The 16,558-nt window shown below is 34.4% G+C and overlaps 5 protein-coding genes across 5 annotated transcripts; 3 read left to right on the forward strand and 2 right to left on the reverse strand.

The window, feature by feature from the left end:
* The first annotated feature begins 1,316 nt into the window (after positions 1 to 1,316).
* Positions 1,317 to 2,061, forward strand: LOC123693693 (glycine-rich cell wall structural protein-like). Its single transcript, XM_045638888.1, has one exon. It carries the CDS (start codon positions 1,336 to 1,338, stop codon positions 2,059 to 2,061), a length of 726 nt encoding a protein of 241 aa, XP_045494844.1. The 5' UTR covers positions 1,317 to 1,335.
* Positions 2,062 to 3,416: 1,355 nt separating this feature from the next.
* On the forward strand, positions 3,417 to 4,148 carry LOC123694082 (histidine-rich glycoprotein-like). Its single transcript, XM_045639385.1, has one exon. The coding sequence runs from the start codon at positions 3,417 to 3,419 to the stop codon at positions 4,146 to 4,148; it is 732 nt and encodes a 243-aa protein (XP_045495341.1).
* Positions 4,149 to 6,731: 2,583 nt separating this feature from the next.
* LOC123694087 (histidine-rich glycoprotein-like) lies at positions 6,732 to 7,457 on the forward strand. Its single transcript, XM_045639390.1, has one exon. The coding sequence runs from the start codon at positions 6,732 to 6,734 to the stop codon at positions 7,455 to 7,457; it is 726 nt and encodes a 241-aa protein (XP_045495346.1).
* Positions 7,458 to 9,193: 1,736 nt separating this feature from the next.
* LOC123693953 (histidine-rich glycoprotein-like) lies at positions 9,194 to 10,116 on the reverse strand. Its single transcript, XM_045639221.1, has one exon. The coding sequence runs from the start codon at positions 10,090 to 10,092 to the stop codon at positions 9,313 to 9,315; it is 780 nt and encodes a 259-aa protein (XP_045495177.1). The 5' UTR covers positions 10,093 to 10,116; the 3' UTR covers positions 9,194 to 9,312.
* Positions 10,117 to 13,407: 3,291 nt separating this feature from the next.
* Positions 13,408 to 14,188, reverse strand: LOC123694027 (histidine-rich glycoprotein-like). Its single transcript, XM_045639320.1, has one exon. The coding sequence runs from the start codon at positions 14,168 to 14,170 to the stop codon at positions 13,430 to 13,432; it is 741 nt and encodes a 246-aa protein (XP_045495276.1). The 5' UTR covers positions 14,171 to 14,188; the 3' UTR covers positions 13,408 to 13,429.
* Positions 14,189 to 16,558: the final 2,370 nt, after the last annotated feature.

Raw genomic sequence — 16,558 nt, forward strand, 5'->3', positions numbered from 1 at the left:
GCTAAAAATATGCTAAACGGGAAATATCCAGAAGTTATTAGATTAGCCATATATGTTATATAATATATTAAAACTAATCTTCCATCCACACAAAATTGAAAAAGTTTATCAAAAGAATCGGTATATCTACTGAATAAATATAAAAGTATAGCTACTTATATAAATTATACATTATACATACAGGATTCTGATTCTGCGAATCCCAAAAGGAAAGCTCAATAAAAGCGTTCATTTTTCCTGAGAAATATTTTAACATCAAAGTTATTAAATGAATCTAATTTTTATTTCTTGTAAGTATAAATAATTTCCGTCTTACGTTTAAATGTTTCTTCATTGCAGGTAAATAAATTAACAGAAAATGTATTCTTTATAATATTTCACTGAATGTCTCGACGCGGTTTTACTGTTATTGTAACGATACACCATGTGCTCTCAAGCGGAACTGTGACGCAAGCATTGATCAAAAGAAGTTAAAATAAAACTTATTGAAAACAACAAGAACGACGGCTTCGCAATATCACCTTGACACGCGACAACCTTGACTCTAGTGAAAACGAGCAAAGCCTCATCCCCGAAATATTATTTATGATTACACTGTTTATGGTTGTTTAATATTACTCACGTTAGATAATACAGCGATTTTCCGTATTACTAAAATAAAGGTAATAATTTCAAAACTAAAACAAGGAAATTTAAAAAAAATTAAAACAAGGAAGATTGTTAATTTATAATAATATTTTGCTAATACAATTATTTGCTACTATTTTATAGAGCCTATTTTATAAATGAAACTCTGTGTAAATCACATGAACCTGCGAAGAAGTCAATTCAAGAATGTAAGAAGTATGTATTAAGCATAAAAGTAGGTCATACATTTAATAAAGTACAAAAGATTTACTTGAGTTTAGCATAAAATAGAATATCATATTTGAAATCCAACATTTTGCAGTAATAAAAATACATCGCAACCTGCTTGCTGTTGTTCACGTACTATACGGTTAAGAACCACTACGGATAAGAATTACGATTATTCTCTAAATCTGTTTGATAACAATACCTCATGTTATTATAAAATGATCATTTGTTATGTATACCAATATATTAGTATTCATATAATGGCACTTTTAATACTATACTTAGACCTCTTACTAAATGACAAAGAAACTAATTTAGGTCATTCATGCCGCTATGACGGTCATTTTTCTTTACCCTGACATTAAATTCAATTGAATTATATCAATATCGTTGCACGTTTGGCAATACTATAAAAGCTGTTCGAATTTTGAAACGGGCATCATTTGGCAATCGTCCACAGACCTTAGAAACGAAGGGAACATGAGGATTTCGGTGTTCGTTTGTTTAATTGCTCTCGTAGCGACCGCCTATGCGAGGGATGTGAGGCACAAACGTGGAGCGGATCTTGAAGAGGCGGCCTCAGGAGTTTGGGAGAAAGGTGAGGGTGGAGACCATTACGGTGAACATTATGGGGAGGAAGGAGGACACGGCGAAAAAGGTTACAAGGGATATCATGGCCATAACTACGGAAAGAAAGGTCATTCCGATCACGAAGGATTCAAAGGACAGTTCGATGAAAGCGGCGGTCATAAGAAACATCACCATCACGACGAAGGGTATCATGAGGGACATGAAAACGGAGAGAAGGGAGTAAAGGGACACAGCTTTGAAGAAAAAGGACATTTCCATAAAGGTCATTCAACAAAGGGTCATCATGGAATCCACAAATTAGACGAATTCAAAAAAGACAAGCATTTCCATGACAAGCACGGCGAATCAGGATTCGAAGAGGGATACGGTGGCCATCATGATGAAGGTGGTTATAAAGAAGGCGGCGAGTTTCATAAAGGACACAGCAATGGTGGGTACCACGAGCATGAAGGTGGTAACAAGGGATACTTTGAAAAGGGTGGACATCATCACGATCAAAAGGGAGACCATGACGAAGGAGCCAACGAGGAGTATTGGGGTCATCACGAAGGACACGCTAGCAAAGGGGGACATGATGAGGGAAAAGGTTGGGGTTGGGAAAAAGGACATAAGTAAATATTTAAATTTTGGATTTTTATATGACATTAAACATAGTTTTGTTATTGTTGCTTATTTTGTGATACTTACACAATAAATGAAAAATTATTTATTTTGTCTTTACATTTTGTGTTTATTATTTAGTAAATGTAGTTATATAATGTTTATTCGTGTACATATTATATAAAAATACGTGTATATGTGTAAATCATAAAGTATGGACCATGGTTCTGAATATATAAAAATATATTAAATATTATTATACGCAAATGATAGAATGAGATACTTCGACCAAAAGCAATTATGTAACAAATTTGATTAAGAAATCCTGTATTATTTACATCAAAACTGGAAATTGCCTTAATAGTAGCCAGGGTTCATAAATTTTCATAACTTATCGATAAAAGTTGCAGATACACCGACCAAGCGCAATAAAGGGTTCTTTAATCGGGGAAAACGTTCAATTCAATAATTCAGATAATGATTTCTATTGTTATAAGACAAACGTAATTCACAAGGTAACGAAATTCTCTCATTTTTATTACATCATCCAATAAAAGTAAATAATTTCATTAGGTTGTACATATTTAGATCGTGCTATATAGATTTTACATATGGGAAAATACTGTTTAAAGTACAAAACCTGTGATTTTTCATGTGATATTGTGGACAATAGGTTAATTTAAAACTAATATAAAAAAAATAAAATATAAATTTATACACCTCCTCTCATTTAAAATATAAATACCTCCAAAAAAACGTTTACTTCATGAGAATTTTAACTTTATAAATTACGAACATAAACCTTTCTAGTAAAAGCCAAATGAAAAACAGCCGAAACACCGCTTCTGAGATTAGCGCACATAAACATAGCGCGGTTAGGCACTTTGTTTTATGTATTTAGACTAGGTTCCTGAGCATAAATAATAAAATATGTAGATTGTAGGTACTGAAAATTTTTGTTATCACCCAAACTTGTCATAATTAGATAAATTATGATAATTATTCACATTCGTAAGTACTTTATTTTTAAGGACATTGTTTAATTCTTCAATTAGAACAACTATAAATATTTTCAGCTTACAAATTTCAAAATTAAATAAAAAGATTATTTTAAAACTTGTTAGAAACGTTTTTACTGTTTAACATATTTTTCTTATACTTAAGAATCATCAAATTTTTCATTGATTACAATGATTGGTAACGGTTAGTCTTTAGTCTAGGAGTAGAAATCTATAGACCGATAAGAATATTTGGCCTTAACCTCAGCTCTCAGTCAATACTAAATTTCCTAACCGTGGCTGTTAACAGTATAAAATATCTTCGCGTCTGAATCAAGTATCATTCAACAATTAACACCTATCAAACCAATCATGAGGAGTTATGTGCTCGCAGTCTTCGGACTGGTGGCTTTAGCGGCCATTGCATCAGCGAGGGAAATAAGGGAGAAGAGATCAGCGGATTTAGAGGCAGCAGCGTCTGGTCACAAATGGGACAAGGGCGGCGGCCACGAGCACCACGGGCATCATCACCACGACCATGGCGGCCACGACCATAAGGGACATAAGGGACACCACGAAGACCATCATGGCCACAAAGGACATCACCATCATGAGGGCCACAAGGGACATCACGGCGAACACGGTGGACACAAAAAACATCACCACCACGATGAAGGCTACCACCATCACCACGGACACGGTGAAAAGGGCGAACACGGCCATGGACACGAGGAGCACGGCCATTGGCACAAAGGTCATGACACCAAAGGCCACCATGGCGTCGAGAAGCACGATGAATTCAAAAAAGACAAACACTTCCACGATCACCATGGCGATAAGGGACACCATGAACATTACGGCGGACACCATGACGAAGGCGGCTACAAGAAGGGAGGCCACTTCCACAAGGGTCACAAACACGGCGGCCATCATGAGCACCATCACGGCGATAAGGGACACCATGAGAAGGGAGGACACCATCATCATCACAAGGGACACCACGGAGATGGCGGTCACCACGAACATTGGGACCATCACCACGACCATGGCAAAAAGGGCGGCCATGAAGACCACAAGCACTGGGGACACAAATCTGGTCACTAAAAATTGTAATTTAAAATACTTGTTATTTGTTGATACTATACAAATTATATTATTTTGTTACGTTTTTTACTACAACATTAAATAAACTTAAAAAATAAGTTTGACTTTACTTAATACCTTATAGAGACAAGATAAAATAGCAACAAATATTTAGGTATATAAAAAGTAACATACATATTATCATATTATAAATATAGGTAGGTACTTTTCATAAAAAAATATGCTTAGAGGTAAATAACTAAATGATTACCTACTTATCTACATATTATAAACATTACTGAGCGACTTAGAACGTTTGCTTGAAGCTCTTATAAATATTTTATTTAATGAAATTGAGAAACAACTGTAGAATAAAGGCGAAAATTTTATTTAATTTTAAAAATCATATATAACAAACAACAGTTCACGACAGAGACATTGAAAAATTACGCGACGACGAGACGCTTTAGTAAAGACGCAGTTGCTATCTGACTTTACTGTTCCTTTAAAATATATATTTATTAAAGGAAACCTATGTTCTAAGCCATTATAAATGTATACTAATTATTCGTATAAAAGTAATCCAATTTGGAAACTTAGCTTATATTTAATGCATTGTGCCTTTCGCAACAAGAATTTCAGCACTCGCTTCACGGAAAGCAGTAAAAGCTTTTGTCTCACCTAAGCAAAGTACCACTAAAAGCTAACCACCTTAAAATGTGTTGAATTAAAGTTAATTGCGTAAAATTGTTGCATTTCTTTAATCATAAAGCACAAAGAAATGTAATTTATATTTCAAATGCTAATTTGTTACCAGTTGCCCATACTTGAAATGGTAACTGCAAGAATTATTAATTACGCTAATATGCATGAATTATAATTGTTTAATATAATACGTATAAATGTTTCTTTATTAACTAGTCTCAGATTTCCATCTTAAATCGTTCTGGCAACAGCATCGACCAATGTACCACACTACGCAGCATGCATATAAAAATAACATACGAACGTTTGAACGCGCTAATCTCAAAAACTACTGGTTCGATTTGAAAAATTATTTCGGTGATTATCGGTGATTATGTGTTAGATAGCCCATTTATCGAGGAAGGCTATATATATATCATCACGCTAAGACCAACAGGAGCGCTGCAATGCGAGTGACAATTTTAATTGACTTTTTGACTTTTATTTATTGACGTTTAGATATGTATTAACTATTACTCATACTTTACAACAACTCTCCATATTATAATCATGTGTCCTTATTGTTCTGGACGAAACCTATTAGTCAAGTTAAGCGTTACTTAATACCTATATCTATCTTAATACTAACTTGAAAGTTAACGACGAATATACTTTATACTTTGTATTGTTACCTCTTGATGGAACCACATTGTATATTTAATTTAATATAGGGTGGTATTTTTTATAATATAAATCGAAATAAAAGTGGAACAAATGAATTGTGTTTCCTTAAAAATATCTTCTTAAACTATTAGCGACGATAGATGATGACTCTTTTATGACTAATTTGATGTAGAATAATTATGTCTTCGTTTTATACTTGTATCACGTGAACTAGTACAATGCGATAAATGTTTATACAATTTACAATTGACTGCGCTATTGGTAAAACGATCGTGCGGTTAGAAGTATAACCATTGGTAGCTGCTTCTAGAATATTCAACCATTTTCTTTTTTATAATGATAATTATTTATGAGTGTTATTTCGTCCGTTGTTAAAGAGCAATTCCTACATATAAGAACCGTATTACTTAAAGGACATACACCGGTGAAAACGCAAAGAGGGGACTTAGAGAATCTTAGATTCAGCGATTTAAAATTTGGAAAAGTTCTTACCTATAGAACTACTTACGAAAAAAAATAGAACTTTATATGTATTGTGTAATTTTAATTTTTTAGCCCGGTCAAGTTAGATATAATAATAGAGATTAAGTAACATTTATTCCTGGAAACCCAACCAGACTCATTATTATTTCAAATGTCTAATTGACTGAATTTAGGTACAAAGAACAAAATGTCATAAATAATATTCCTACTTAGAAATAAATATCTAGATTTTCACCTACTTAATTCTAACATATTTCTCGAATCTTACCATAAGCGACTACGTGGGAGTAGTAAATGCTACCTGTTTTTAGAAAGATCGTCCCAGACAATTACATTGATATATTTTATATACAGAGAATTATTATATGACTGAAAACACACACATTTTATGTCATGATTAAGAAATATTCGAATAACACACGAATTAAAACTACCTACTGCTATACTTATTTCGTATCTTATTCCCATCCCATATTTTGCAAAAGATGAGGTTTTCAATTCCTTATAGCCAACTTGTCTAAAAACTATTTTTTCATAATATTAAACAGTAATTATACATTTCTGCAATCGAATTTTCGGTTTATTAATACCGATAAAGCGTTTAACCTTGGTAATTAATGAACACATTACAGTCTACTGGTCAAAGTTGCCTAATATCAGTGCGCAGAAAAATCACGCCGCAGTGTCTATAAAACGTTGTTGAAAAATGTCGTTCTCATTTTAGTAACAAACTGTGGTACAATAACATTAACAATGAAGGCAGTTCTCGTAGCGAGCTGTCTTCTCATTACTCTAGCTATATCGTATGCTCGTGATATTCGCGACAATGTGGATGCCGATTTGGAACCCTCTGCGTCAAATCATCATGAGAAGGGAGGAGGACACGAGCATCATCATCATCACCACCATGATCATGGTGGCAAAGGCCATAAAGGATACAAAGGACACCATCACCACGAACACGGCAAAAAGGGGCACCATCATCATGAAGGACATAAAGGACATCACGGTGAACATGGAGGACACAAGAAGCACCATCACCACGACGATGGGCACTATCTTGAACATCATCACGGAGAAAAGGGCGAAAAAGGCCACGGATTTGAAGAAAAGGGACACTTCCATAAGGGACACTCCACAAAGGGACACCATGGAGTTCATAAGCTAGACGAATTCAAAAAGAACAAGAAATTCCATGACAAATATGGGGAATCTGGTTTCGAAGAAGGATATGGAGGTCACCACGATGAGCACGGTCACAAAAAGGGCGGTCACTTTGATCACGGGCACAAACATGGTGGCCACCATGAGCATCACCATGGCAAGAAAGGTTTCCATGAGAAGGGAGGGCACCACCACGATCACAAAGGACATCATGATGAAGGTAGTCACCATGAACATCATCATCATCATCGCGGTCATGGTAACAAAGGCGGTCATGAAGACCACAAACATTGGGGATTCAAAAAGGGCCATTAAGTTTTTTTAATAGTTTTAAGTAAATAGTTTGTTATGTTGTTTTTTTTTTTTGTAAATACATATACCGTTTTTATGATTTAATGTGTTAGTATTATTTGTAAATTATTAACAAATACCTAGGTAGTAGACTTGTAAAAGCTATGATTAAAACAAAATTTTCGATGCTGTTTCCCGTTAATTCGACATCTGAAAAAGTGATAATATTTCGTGTACAAGTTCAGCAGTTGCTTATAAAAGGTTGTATTATAAATACTAATTTAAATCCAATGCGGTTCTGATTCAACTAGTTTTTCAATACATCAGCCCCCGGAATCACAGACACAATAGAAAATCTATTGTGTCGTGGTCTCATTGGGCCGCTCGGTGGTCAATGGGTTAAAATGCACAAGGCAAGTGGCAACACATAAAATAAAAATCGTGAAAACCTAACTGAATGCGTGAATTTACACGAATCTAATATATAAAAATCAATGCCACTTTTCGTTGTAATTCCATAACTCGAGAACGGCTGAACCGATTTCGATAATTCTTTTTTTATTATATTCCTTGAAGTACGAGGATGGTTCTTATGTAGAGAAAACGTAAACATGTACCACGGGCGAAGCCGGGGCGGACCGCTAGTTAATAATATTAATGTAATATACAAACATAACTACTACTATTTATTCGCATAACCTTTTCATTAAATTTCTTATAGGCCGGGTGATAAGTTAATGTTCAAGCAATTAGGAAATGTCATTCAATTCGTGTCACATTAGCTTTTGCTCGCAGAGAAGGATTTAAAGTTACGTCACATAGGGCCATAAATCCAGTGTGAGGTGTGACATCAGTAAGCCCCACATTTGCTCGTTAATTAGTGTAAAAGCGTTATCAGTAGATTACATCGAGCCGTCGGGAATGAAAATTGTAAGATTGACGAATTTTGGTCAAACATAAGGAATTAATTACGTTAATTGTTTAGATTAAATAAGAAAGGAAAACAGAAGGAAATAGTGGATTATAATCTTCGGCGTCGCCAGGGTAATGCGATACGCGGGTTCGTATATCCCGACTCGTGATAGAATTTATTCTGATTTTAATTTTTTCATAGGTCATAATTGCATAAATTTTACCTTCTGCAATAAAGGTTAACATAGTTAACCCATTCAAATTATGATAAGCTTAAGTAAAGTTGTTAATGGTTCAGAGCTTTCTAGAAATAAAATAAAATAATATTTTTACGACAAGAAATCGTGAATGAGCCTAGCAAAGGATTAATTTATAGAATTCTGGGAGTCTGCAAAAATTCAATAAACACTTATTCCTTTAGATTCTTTTTATTTTTTTGTAGACGTAATCGTAGTCGATTGTGATGCAATGCCTCTTTAATACAATATTATTCATTAACTTTTGTGAACGCCGCGTATACTCTTCATAAATACTCTTAATAATAATATTATATACGATTTGCATTAGATTTGCACAAGAAATATATCCGATTGACGAATCAGTAACAATCGTTTGAATATTCAGTAGATAATATTATAAAAAATTAAAAGCGTCTCTAGGCTACAAACATCTCTATCATTAATCAATTACATAATATTTTTATTTCATTTCAGAACCATATCTCAACTAACCATATCTTCCTATCAGTAAATTAAAGCATTAAACAAATTATTGTTAAAGAAAAACAACGTAAAATGAAAACATTTATTTTATAAATTAAATAACAATAGCACTCACAACGTCTCAAAGACTAATTTTACTTACTATTCTCAATAAATAAATAGATGACCAGACGTGGGCAATCATAGTCATAAGCCATGAAAATCCATAATTTGATTCGATAAATTTTATTTTATCATTTATTGTCTTAATGCTCTTTCTTGTATCCCCATTTTTTGTGGTGTTCGTGGCCACCTTTCTTAGCATGATCATCGTGATGGTGATGGTGCTCATCATGACCGGCAGATTCCTTGTGGGCTTTGTGTTCATGGTGATGTCCTCCTTTTTCGTGATGTCCCTTTTCACCATGCTCATGCTCATGGTGATCGCCATGATGATGACCTTTATGATAATGTCCACCTTTTTTATGACCATGCTCCTCATGAAAACCACCATGTTTTTCTTCGTGGCCAGAATCCCCTTCCTCGTCGAAGAAGTGTTTATCTTTCTTAAATTCGTCGAGTTTATGGATTTCGTGGTGACCTTTAGTAGAATGACCTTTATTGTAATGTCCTTTTTCTTCATATTTGTGACCCTTCTCTCCCTTTTCCCCTTTATGATGTTCATCATAGTGACCATCCTGATGGTGATGTTCTTTTTCAGTAGCGCCATGATCATCGTACTCTCCTTTGTGGTGTTCTTTATCATGGTGACCCTTTTTACCTTCCTCGTGGTGATGGTGACCTTTGTAACCTTTGTGACCTTTTTCTCCGTGATCGTCGTGATGCTCTGCATGGTGATCTTTACCACCTCCTCTCTTGAATTCATGACTTTGTGGTTTTTCTTCTTTTTTATGTTCGCTTGCCGCGTCCACTTGATCTTTAACTTCTACACTTTCTTCTTCATTTTTTAAAGGTTTTATTCTCCTTGCATCAGCAAAAATGACAACATAGAATATTAACAAACCTAATAAAATAAATAACCTCATATTTGATCACTATTACGTGGTCCAGATCCACCGTACCTATTTCTTATATTGACCAGATAACTAATTTCGCAGCTGTTTTATATAAACAGTTGTGTAACATTTGTCAAATGACGAATCGTGTCAATCTTAGTGGTTTATTGCGGCAAGCGTCCAGTTGTGTACTGTTTCAAATTGAAACCTATCAGTTAGCAGAAAGTATTATTTCAATTCGTATTTAATTAAAATTATTACTATAATGTTAAGTAATACTCTCCTTAATTATGTCTTAATTAAAAGCATTTATATTATCACTCAAGATAAAAGCTTCCAAATGAAATTGGTCTCGGTCGTTTAAATAATTCGTTCATCGTGCACTTATGTACCTACACGTGCCTCCGCACAATTAAATACCTGCTACTTTATTAGACAGGTAGGTTGGTATAATATTGTTATAATGGAGCAGCTTTCTGATGCAGCTTATTAAGTTAATTTTAAAGTAAATTAGCTCACCTAGTACTTTAACTTTGACGCTCGAACATCGCTCGGAATATTAAAGTAATTTTGTCTTAGTTCTATTATAAAAGTAATATTATAGTATTCAAGTTCTTGTTTGAATACCTGTAAGTTTTCTAATAGTTATAAAAATGATTTCTTTAGATTTATGTACTTAAGTATACTTTTTCTATAATTTAAAAAATAATTTTAATAAAAATTGAAATAAGTAACTACTTAGGTACTTAGTTAGGTACGTAAAATTATTTTTTTTTAATAAAAATTAGTAATATTTTCTTTATAGGACCAAAACCATTAAGGTTATCATTAACTATTGTCTTTTTCGAAATGATTTAAATTCAAAACAAAACATCAGCTTATTTTAATGAAAAACTTATGCTATTGGAACGTGGATTGAAACGATATTAAACAAGAAACTGCTAAAGTTCACGGTGTAAAATATACAGACAACTTCTTACTTACTGGACAAATATACCTACACAACAAAATTGGCTTTTGTTGGCTTATCGAGATACCAGAGTGGTATTGTTTAAACAAAACACTGCGTTTCATTTCGCTTTTGTTTCCATCAATGATTAACTAAAACATTTTGAAAACTGTTTGAGTAAATAAATTGGTTTTTAATGAGGTAGGTTTAATAAAGTTTTCTAGATTGTAGTTAGGTAATGTTTACAACTCTTACTAATTCTCACCATTCTCAAACAGCTAGTAATAAAATAAAAGTTAACAACTTTTATTTTATTACTAGCTGTTCCCCGCGGTTTCACCCGCATTGCTCCGCTCCTGTTATTCTTAGCTGATGATATAATTATATCCTATAGGCTTTCTCGATAAATGGGCTATCTAACACCGAAACAATTTTTCAAATCGGACCAGTAGTTCCCGAGATTAGCGCGTTCAAACAAACAAACTCTTCAGCTTTATAATATTAGTATAGATTAAGGTATGAAAAAAAAGGAAGAAGGTAAGTGTAGGTAATAATATAATTTGACAGTTCTTTCATATTTAGATATCATTAAAAAAACTGGATTTTTAGAAGATGTAACTAGGTATATTAGTTATGTCATGTCTACAATAGTTATTAGGTACATTTTATTTTGCTAATAGCAGTTAGGTATATTATGTATTATAAAAGCTAAAAATTCTCCAATCAAACATTCATACATACTAATAATGTTTTTTTAATGTTTATTGTTTTTAAAAGTGTATTACTTGTAAGTGAAATTTGATTTGAAGTATTTGTGGTGAAACGTACTTTATGTTTTCTTTCTAATACAGTGAAACCTGGTTAAGTGAGACATCAAGGGACCTGCAATGTCGTTTCACATATAGAGGTATTCCACTTACCCAGTGTCTCAGATATACAGGTATGAATAAATATCTGTCTCATTTACAGAGGGTTCCATTAATAGAGGTGAGAATACAGGTTCATAAATGGATATTAACTTCAGTTTTTCACCTAATGATAACGATTGTAGCTTTCGTTTTGACATTTATCAAATAAATATCTGTATAAAGCGAAACTAAAACTGAAGGTAATTGAAGCTCAAAATTTGTACTTACGTACTTGGAATTACGTGTGGAATTTGTGGATAGAATAAGAATGAGTAAACAAACAATGTTATCTCAGTTACAGAGGTTTATGCATACAAAATTTACTCGCTGTCTCATTTATAGAGGTAAGTATGATGATAAATCGAAAGAACAAATCCCAGATATAGAGGTTTACTCGTCCCACTAACAGAGGTAATTCAGTGCCAAAGTGTTGGGACCTCAGCATGAGTTCCAGTTATGGAGGTTTCTCACTTATCCAGGTCCCACTTAACCAAGTTTCACTGTATATTATTACTTTACCAACTTTTTTAAAGGTCTGTTTACTCATGATAATCGATTCATACATAATCAATATTTTTATTTTATCTGACTCTATAGAGAGTAATATGGAAAGTAAAGATAGCTTTATTTTCCATATTAGGTACTTTAGTTTTATTATGATCAAGGCGTCGATATGATTTTGATAGAATTTGGCCAAAACATTGATAGATAGGTACATATTTATTTTCATGAAAACGACATTCACACGATAATGTCAAGTTCACGGAGGTAATACCGGGAGCGTAAATCCAACAGCATAAATATGGTGAAACAGATTTGAACTTTGTGCCTTACAATATTTTCATTATTTTCACAGTCCCAAAATAAACCAGGAATACTCATAAGTTCATCCCTGTTTACACATTGATAACAATGCTATTGATATACAGCACACGCTTTGTATTTGAAAGCATCTATTAATGTACTATCCGTAATGGATCACAGCTTATTTAGTGTCGTCATTGACACGATAACCTTTATTAAAAATAAATCTTTGATTCAAAATATCAGGTATTAATATTATTAATAAACCAATTTCTAAAAAGGCTCTATTAAAATTTATAGGATACTCTCCACCGTTGATAGCATTTATTATAATCACAACTATTTTTTTCAGTTTGTTAGGTTGGATAGCAAGTACCTATTGTAAAATAAGATGTAGGCCATTCTTTGGTACCGATATAGTTTCTCAACGTTTTGACTTATCTTACTGGGAAACGTTGCCAACGAACCTCGGTCACCAGTTTTATATAACTCTGTTGTCGAAACCAAACGTGCTGTGAAATTATTTAGTCTGCAAACGTATTATCTCCGAAGCTAATATTTATTAAAAACAGTTAGGTATTTTATTTACTTTTTTATTAACAAGTTTTAATATCAACAAAAATTAACATAAGATTAAAAACATAAACTTAATAATATTTTTAAGCTTATCTATCTATAACAAACAGTCGGTGGGAATATTTGACATTTATTTGTGTCCCTTCTTGAAGCCCCAGTGCTTGTGATCTTCGTGACCGCCCTTCTTTCCATGATCATGATGGTGATGATGATGCTCATGATGGCCACCCTCATCATGGTGGTCTTTGTGGTCATGGTGATGTCCTCCCTTCTCATGGTGGCCCTTTTTACCGTGCTCATGATGGTGATGTCCACCATGCTTGTGTCCCTTGTGGAATTCTCCGCCTTTCTTGTGTCCATGTTCTTCATGATGTCCACCATGATGCTCGTGATGACCACCGTCATGATGGTGATCGTGGAAGTGCTTCTCCTTCTTGAACTCATCATGTTTATGTACTCCATGATGTCCCTTAGTAGAGTGACCCTTATGGTAGTGTCCCTCTTCGTGGTGTCCGTGGCCTTTGTGGCCCTTCTCCCCGTGGTGATGTTCATGGTGGTGACCGTCATCATGGTGATGATGTTTCTTATGTCCTCCGTGCTCATCATGATGTCCCTTGTGTCCTTCGTGGTGATGGTGTCCCTTTTTGCCATGTTCATGATGGTGGTGACCTTTGTATCCCTTGTGTCCCTTTTCTCCGTGGTCATGATGATGATCCTCATGGTGCTCGTGACCGCCTCCTTTGTCCCACTTGCCACCGTGATGAGAAGCGGCTTCTTCGAGATCGGCGTCCCGTTTTGTTCGGGACACTTCCCGGCAGCTGACGTAGGCCAGCGCCGCAACCACGACACAACACCAAAGTATACTCCTCATATTTCCACTGTATCCGTAAGATCGAAGTGAACAACTGATAATTTTCCCGATAACGACTAAGTTTTTATACTGAATAATTCTTTTAGTTGATACTTGTGTAATGTAAAACACCAAGGTTGAAACTATGTCGTAGAGTCGAGATACGACTGCATTGCGCAGTGGGACCCGTTGTCCGAACAAAACATTCATAAAAAACGTGCTTGTTACTGGCATTCGTTGCAATGTGAACAACGCAATATTTCCCTCTAGTGGTTACGAGTTACGACTTTAAAATATTCTTTTTTCTATTATAACAGTGTTTACAGTGCCATATTATGATGTTCGTTAGTGTTTATAAAATTTTAATTTATTTCCATCATGTAAATATTATGTACCTACTTTAAAATGAATCATACAATAAGTAGGTATTTTCGCATGTTCTTAAAATTTAATGATATCCATTCTTCCAATATCACAATTCACAGTGGTAAATGTCCTGTTCCAAAAATTATTATTAAGCAGTATTTGAAAACATAATCTATTTACCTAAGTATCGTTAACATTATTTTTATAACCTAAGATCTCACATGAGAAAAAGCTCTAGAACTGCATGATCTCGTGTTCGAATTTTTTCTACTCTTTATAAATTTATATTTATAAAGCATTTGAATTCCATTAAACCAAAAATATCAAATTCAACAAAAATGGTCGTGTTCCATCGTTACAATATTGTATTCACTGAAAAGTGTTTCATATTGGTTAAGATGGTTGTTAATCATATTAATAGATGGCGCGCGGTGTGTCCCTTAGACACATAAAACTGAAAGAATAGAATAAGTTAGATTGCTCTGGCTGGTCATGAGTGGCTGAATTGGTCAGCGATCCGCCCCGGTTTGGCGCGAAAGGATGCGGGTTCGAGTCCCGCCTCGTGATCGAATTTTTTCTATTCTTTATAATTTAAAGCTCTAGAACACATTCTTGTTCGTCCTTCCATTGACGGTGTTGTTTCACAGTGTGTTACTTAGTAACTTGATAAATATCATTTAAAAAAGTACCACCAATACCGTTTGGCCAAGGCGATTATTGCGTCCCTTAGTCGACGTTCTAAGCATTTTATTTGTGAGGGCTTTATGGTTTACCGGTGAGTCTGAAATCTTATGGGAAAAACCAATGACGTATCAAAAGTAGAGTTTTATATTATGAATTTGATACTATATCTACGTGAAGCATTTTACACTAAGAAAGACACATATGAAAGGGCATGCCTTAAGGTAGGAATGAGTATAATATAAATATGTATCTTGTATCTTGTATAAATTATTGCCGCCCTTTATTTTCTGTTTCATTCTCACGTCCAAAAGGTGGAGAAAATGCATTTATTGTGTTCGAATAAAAAATATCGTATTTACGTAAATGAATTTGTACACTTCTGGTCTCTAACAATTGCAACGTATTTTGCGTACCACAGGAAGGCATTTTGCAAGAAATAGCTAAAAAAGATTATAAGTGCATCGTAGATATAGTCGATCTCACACGACGTATTGTGTGAGAGCGTGCGTGCATGAATAAATGCGAGTCAGGCAATTACCAAACTTTCGTAGGTATTAACTTACAAATACCTAGGTGTTACCATAGATGATCGACTAAAATGGCATCCACAAATTAATGTTATCGCAGCACGAATAAGATCACTTACATATTTTATTTTTAAAAAGTTGCGTAACTCGGCTAGCTTTGATATTATGGAATTAGTCTACTTTAGTTTATGTCAATCGGTGCTAAGCTACTGCATACCGGCCTGGGGTGGTGCTTGTAAGAGTATTATGCTTATTGCAGAAAAAGCACAACGTTCTGTGCTTAAAGTTATGTCTCACAAACCATTCAGGTTTCCAACAAACGAACTCTACGCTCACTGTGAAGTCCTCACGGTAAGACAGCTTTACATTCTGCGAACTATTATCAAAAAATATCCAAAAGTTCCCTCTTCACGTGACCCAGCCAAACGGAGTTCTAGAGATATTTGTCCCTTAGTACCCCACAGGACAAGCTTTGCCAAGCATCAGTACCGCGTTTTGAGTTCATTGATTTACAATAAAATAAATCGCCGCACTTTGATTTTTGATCTTAACAAACATGACTTAAAAAAAAAGTTAACAAAAATATTACAAACATTAGATTATTTGGAGACAGAGAAAATTACAACTTTTAAAAAAATATAGTAAGAACTGAGGGAAATAAGTACACGCTCTGCACTCACACACTCACACGCTAACACACATCCACTCACGCTTACACACACACACACACACACACACACACACACACACACACACACACACGCCCACACACACACACACACACACTCACGCTCACGCTCTCACATACATATTATGCATATTATGCATATTA

The sequence above is a fragment of the Colias croceus genome, chromosome 8 (assembly GCF_905220415.1).
Source record: "Colias croceus chromosome 8, ilColCroc2.1".
Lineage (NCBI taxonomy): Eukaryota > Metazoa > Arthropoda > Insecta > Lepidoptera > Pieridae > Colias > Colias croceus.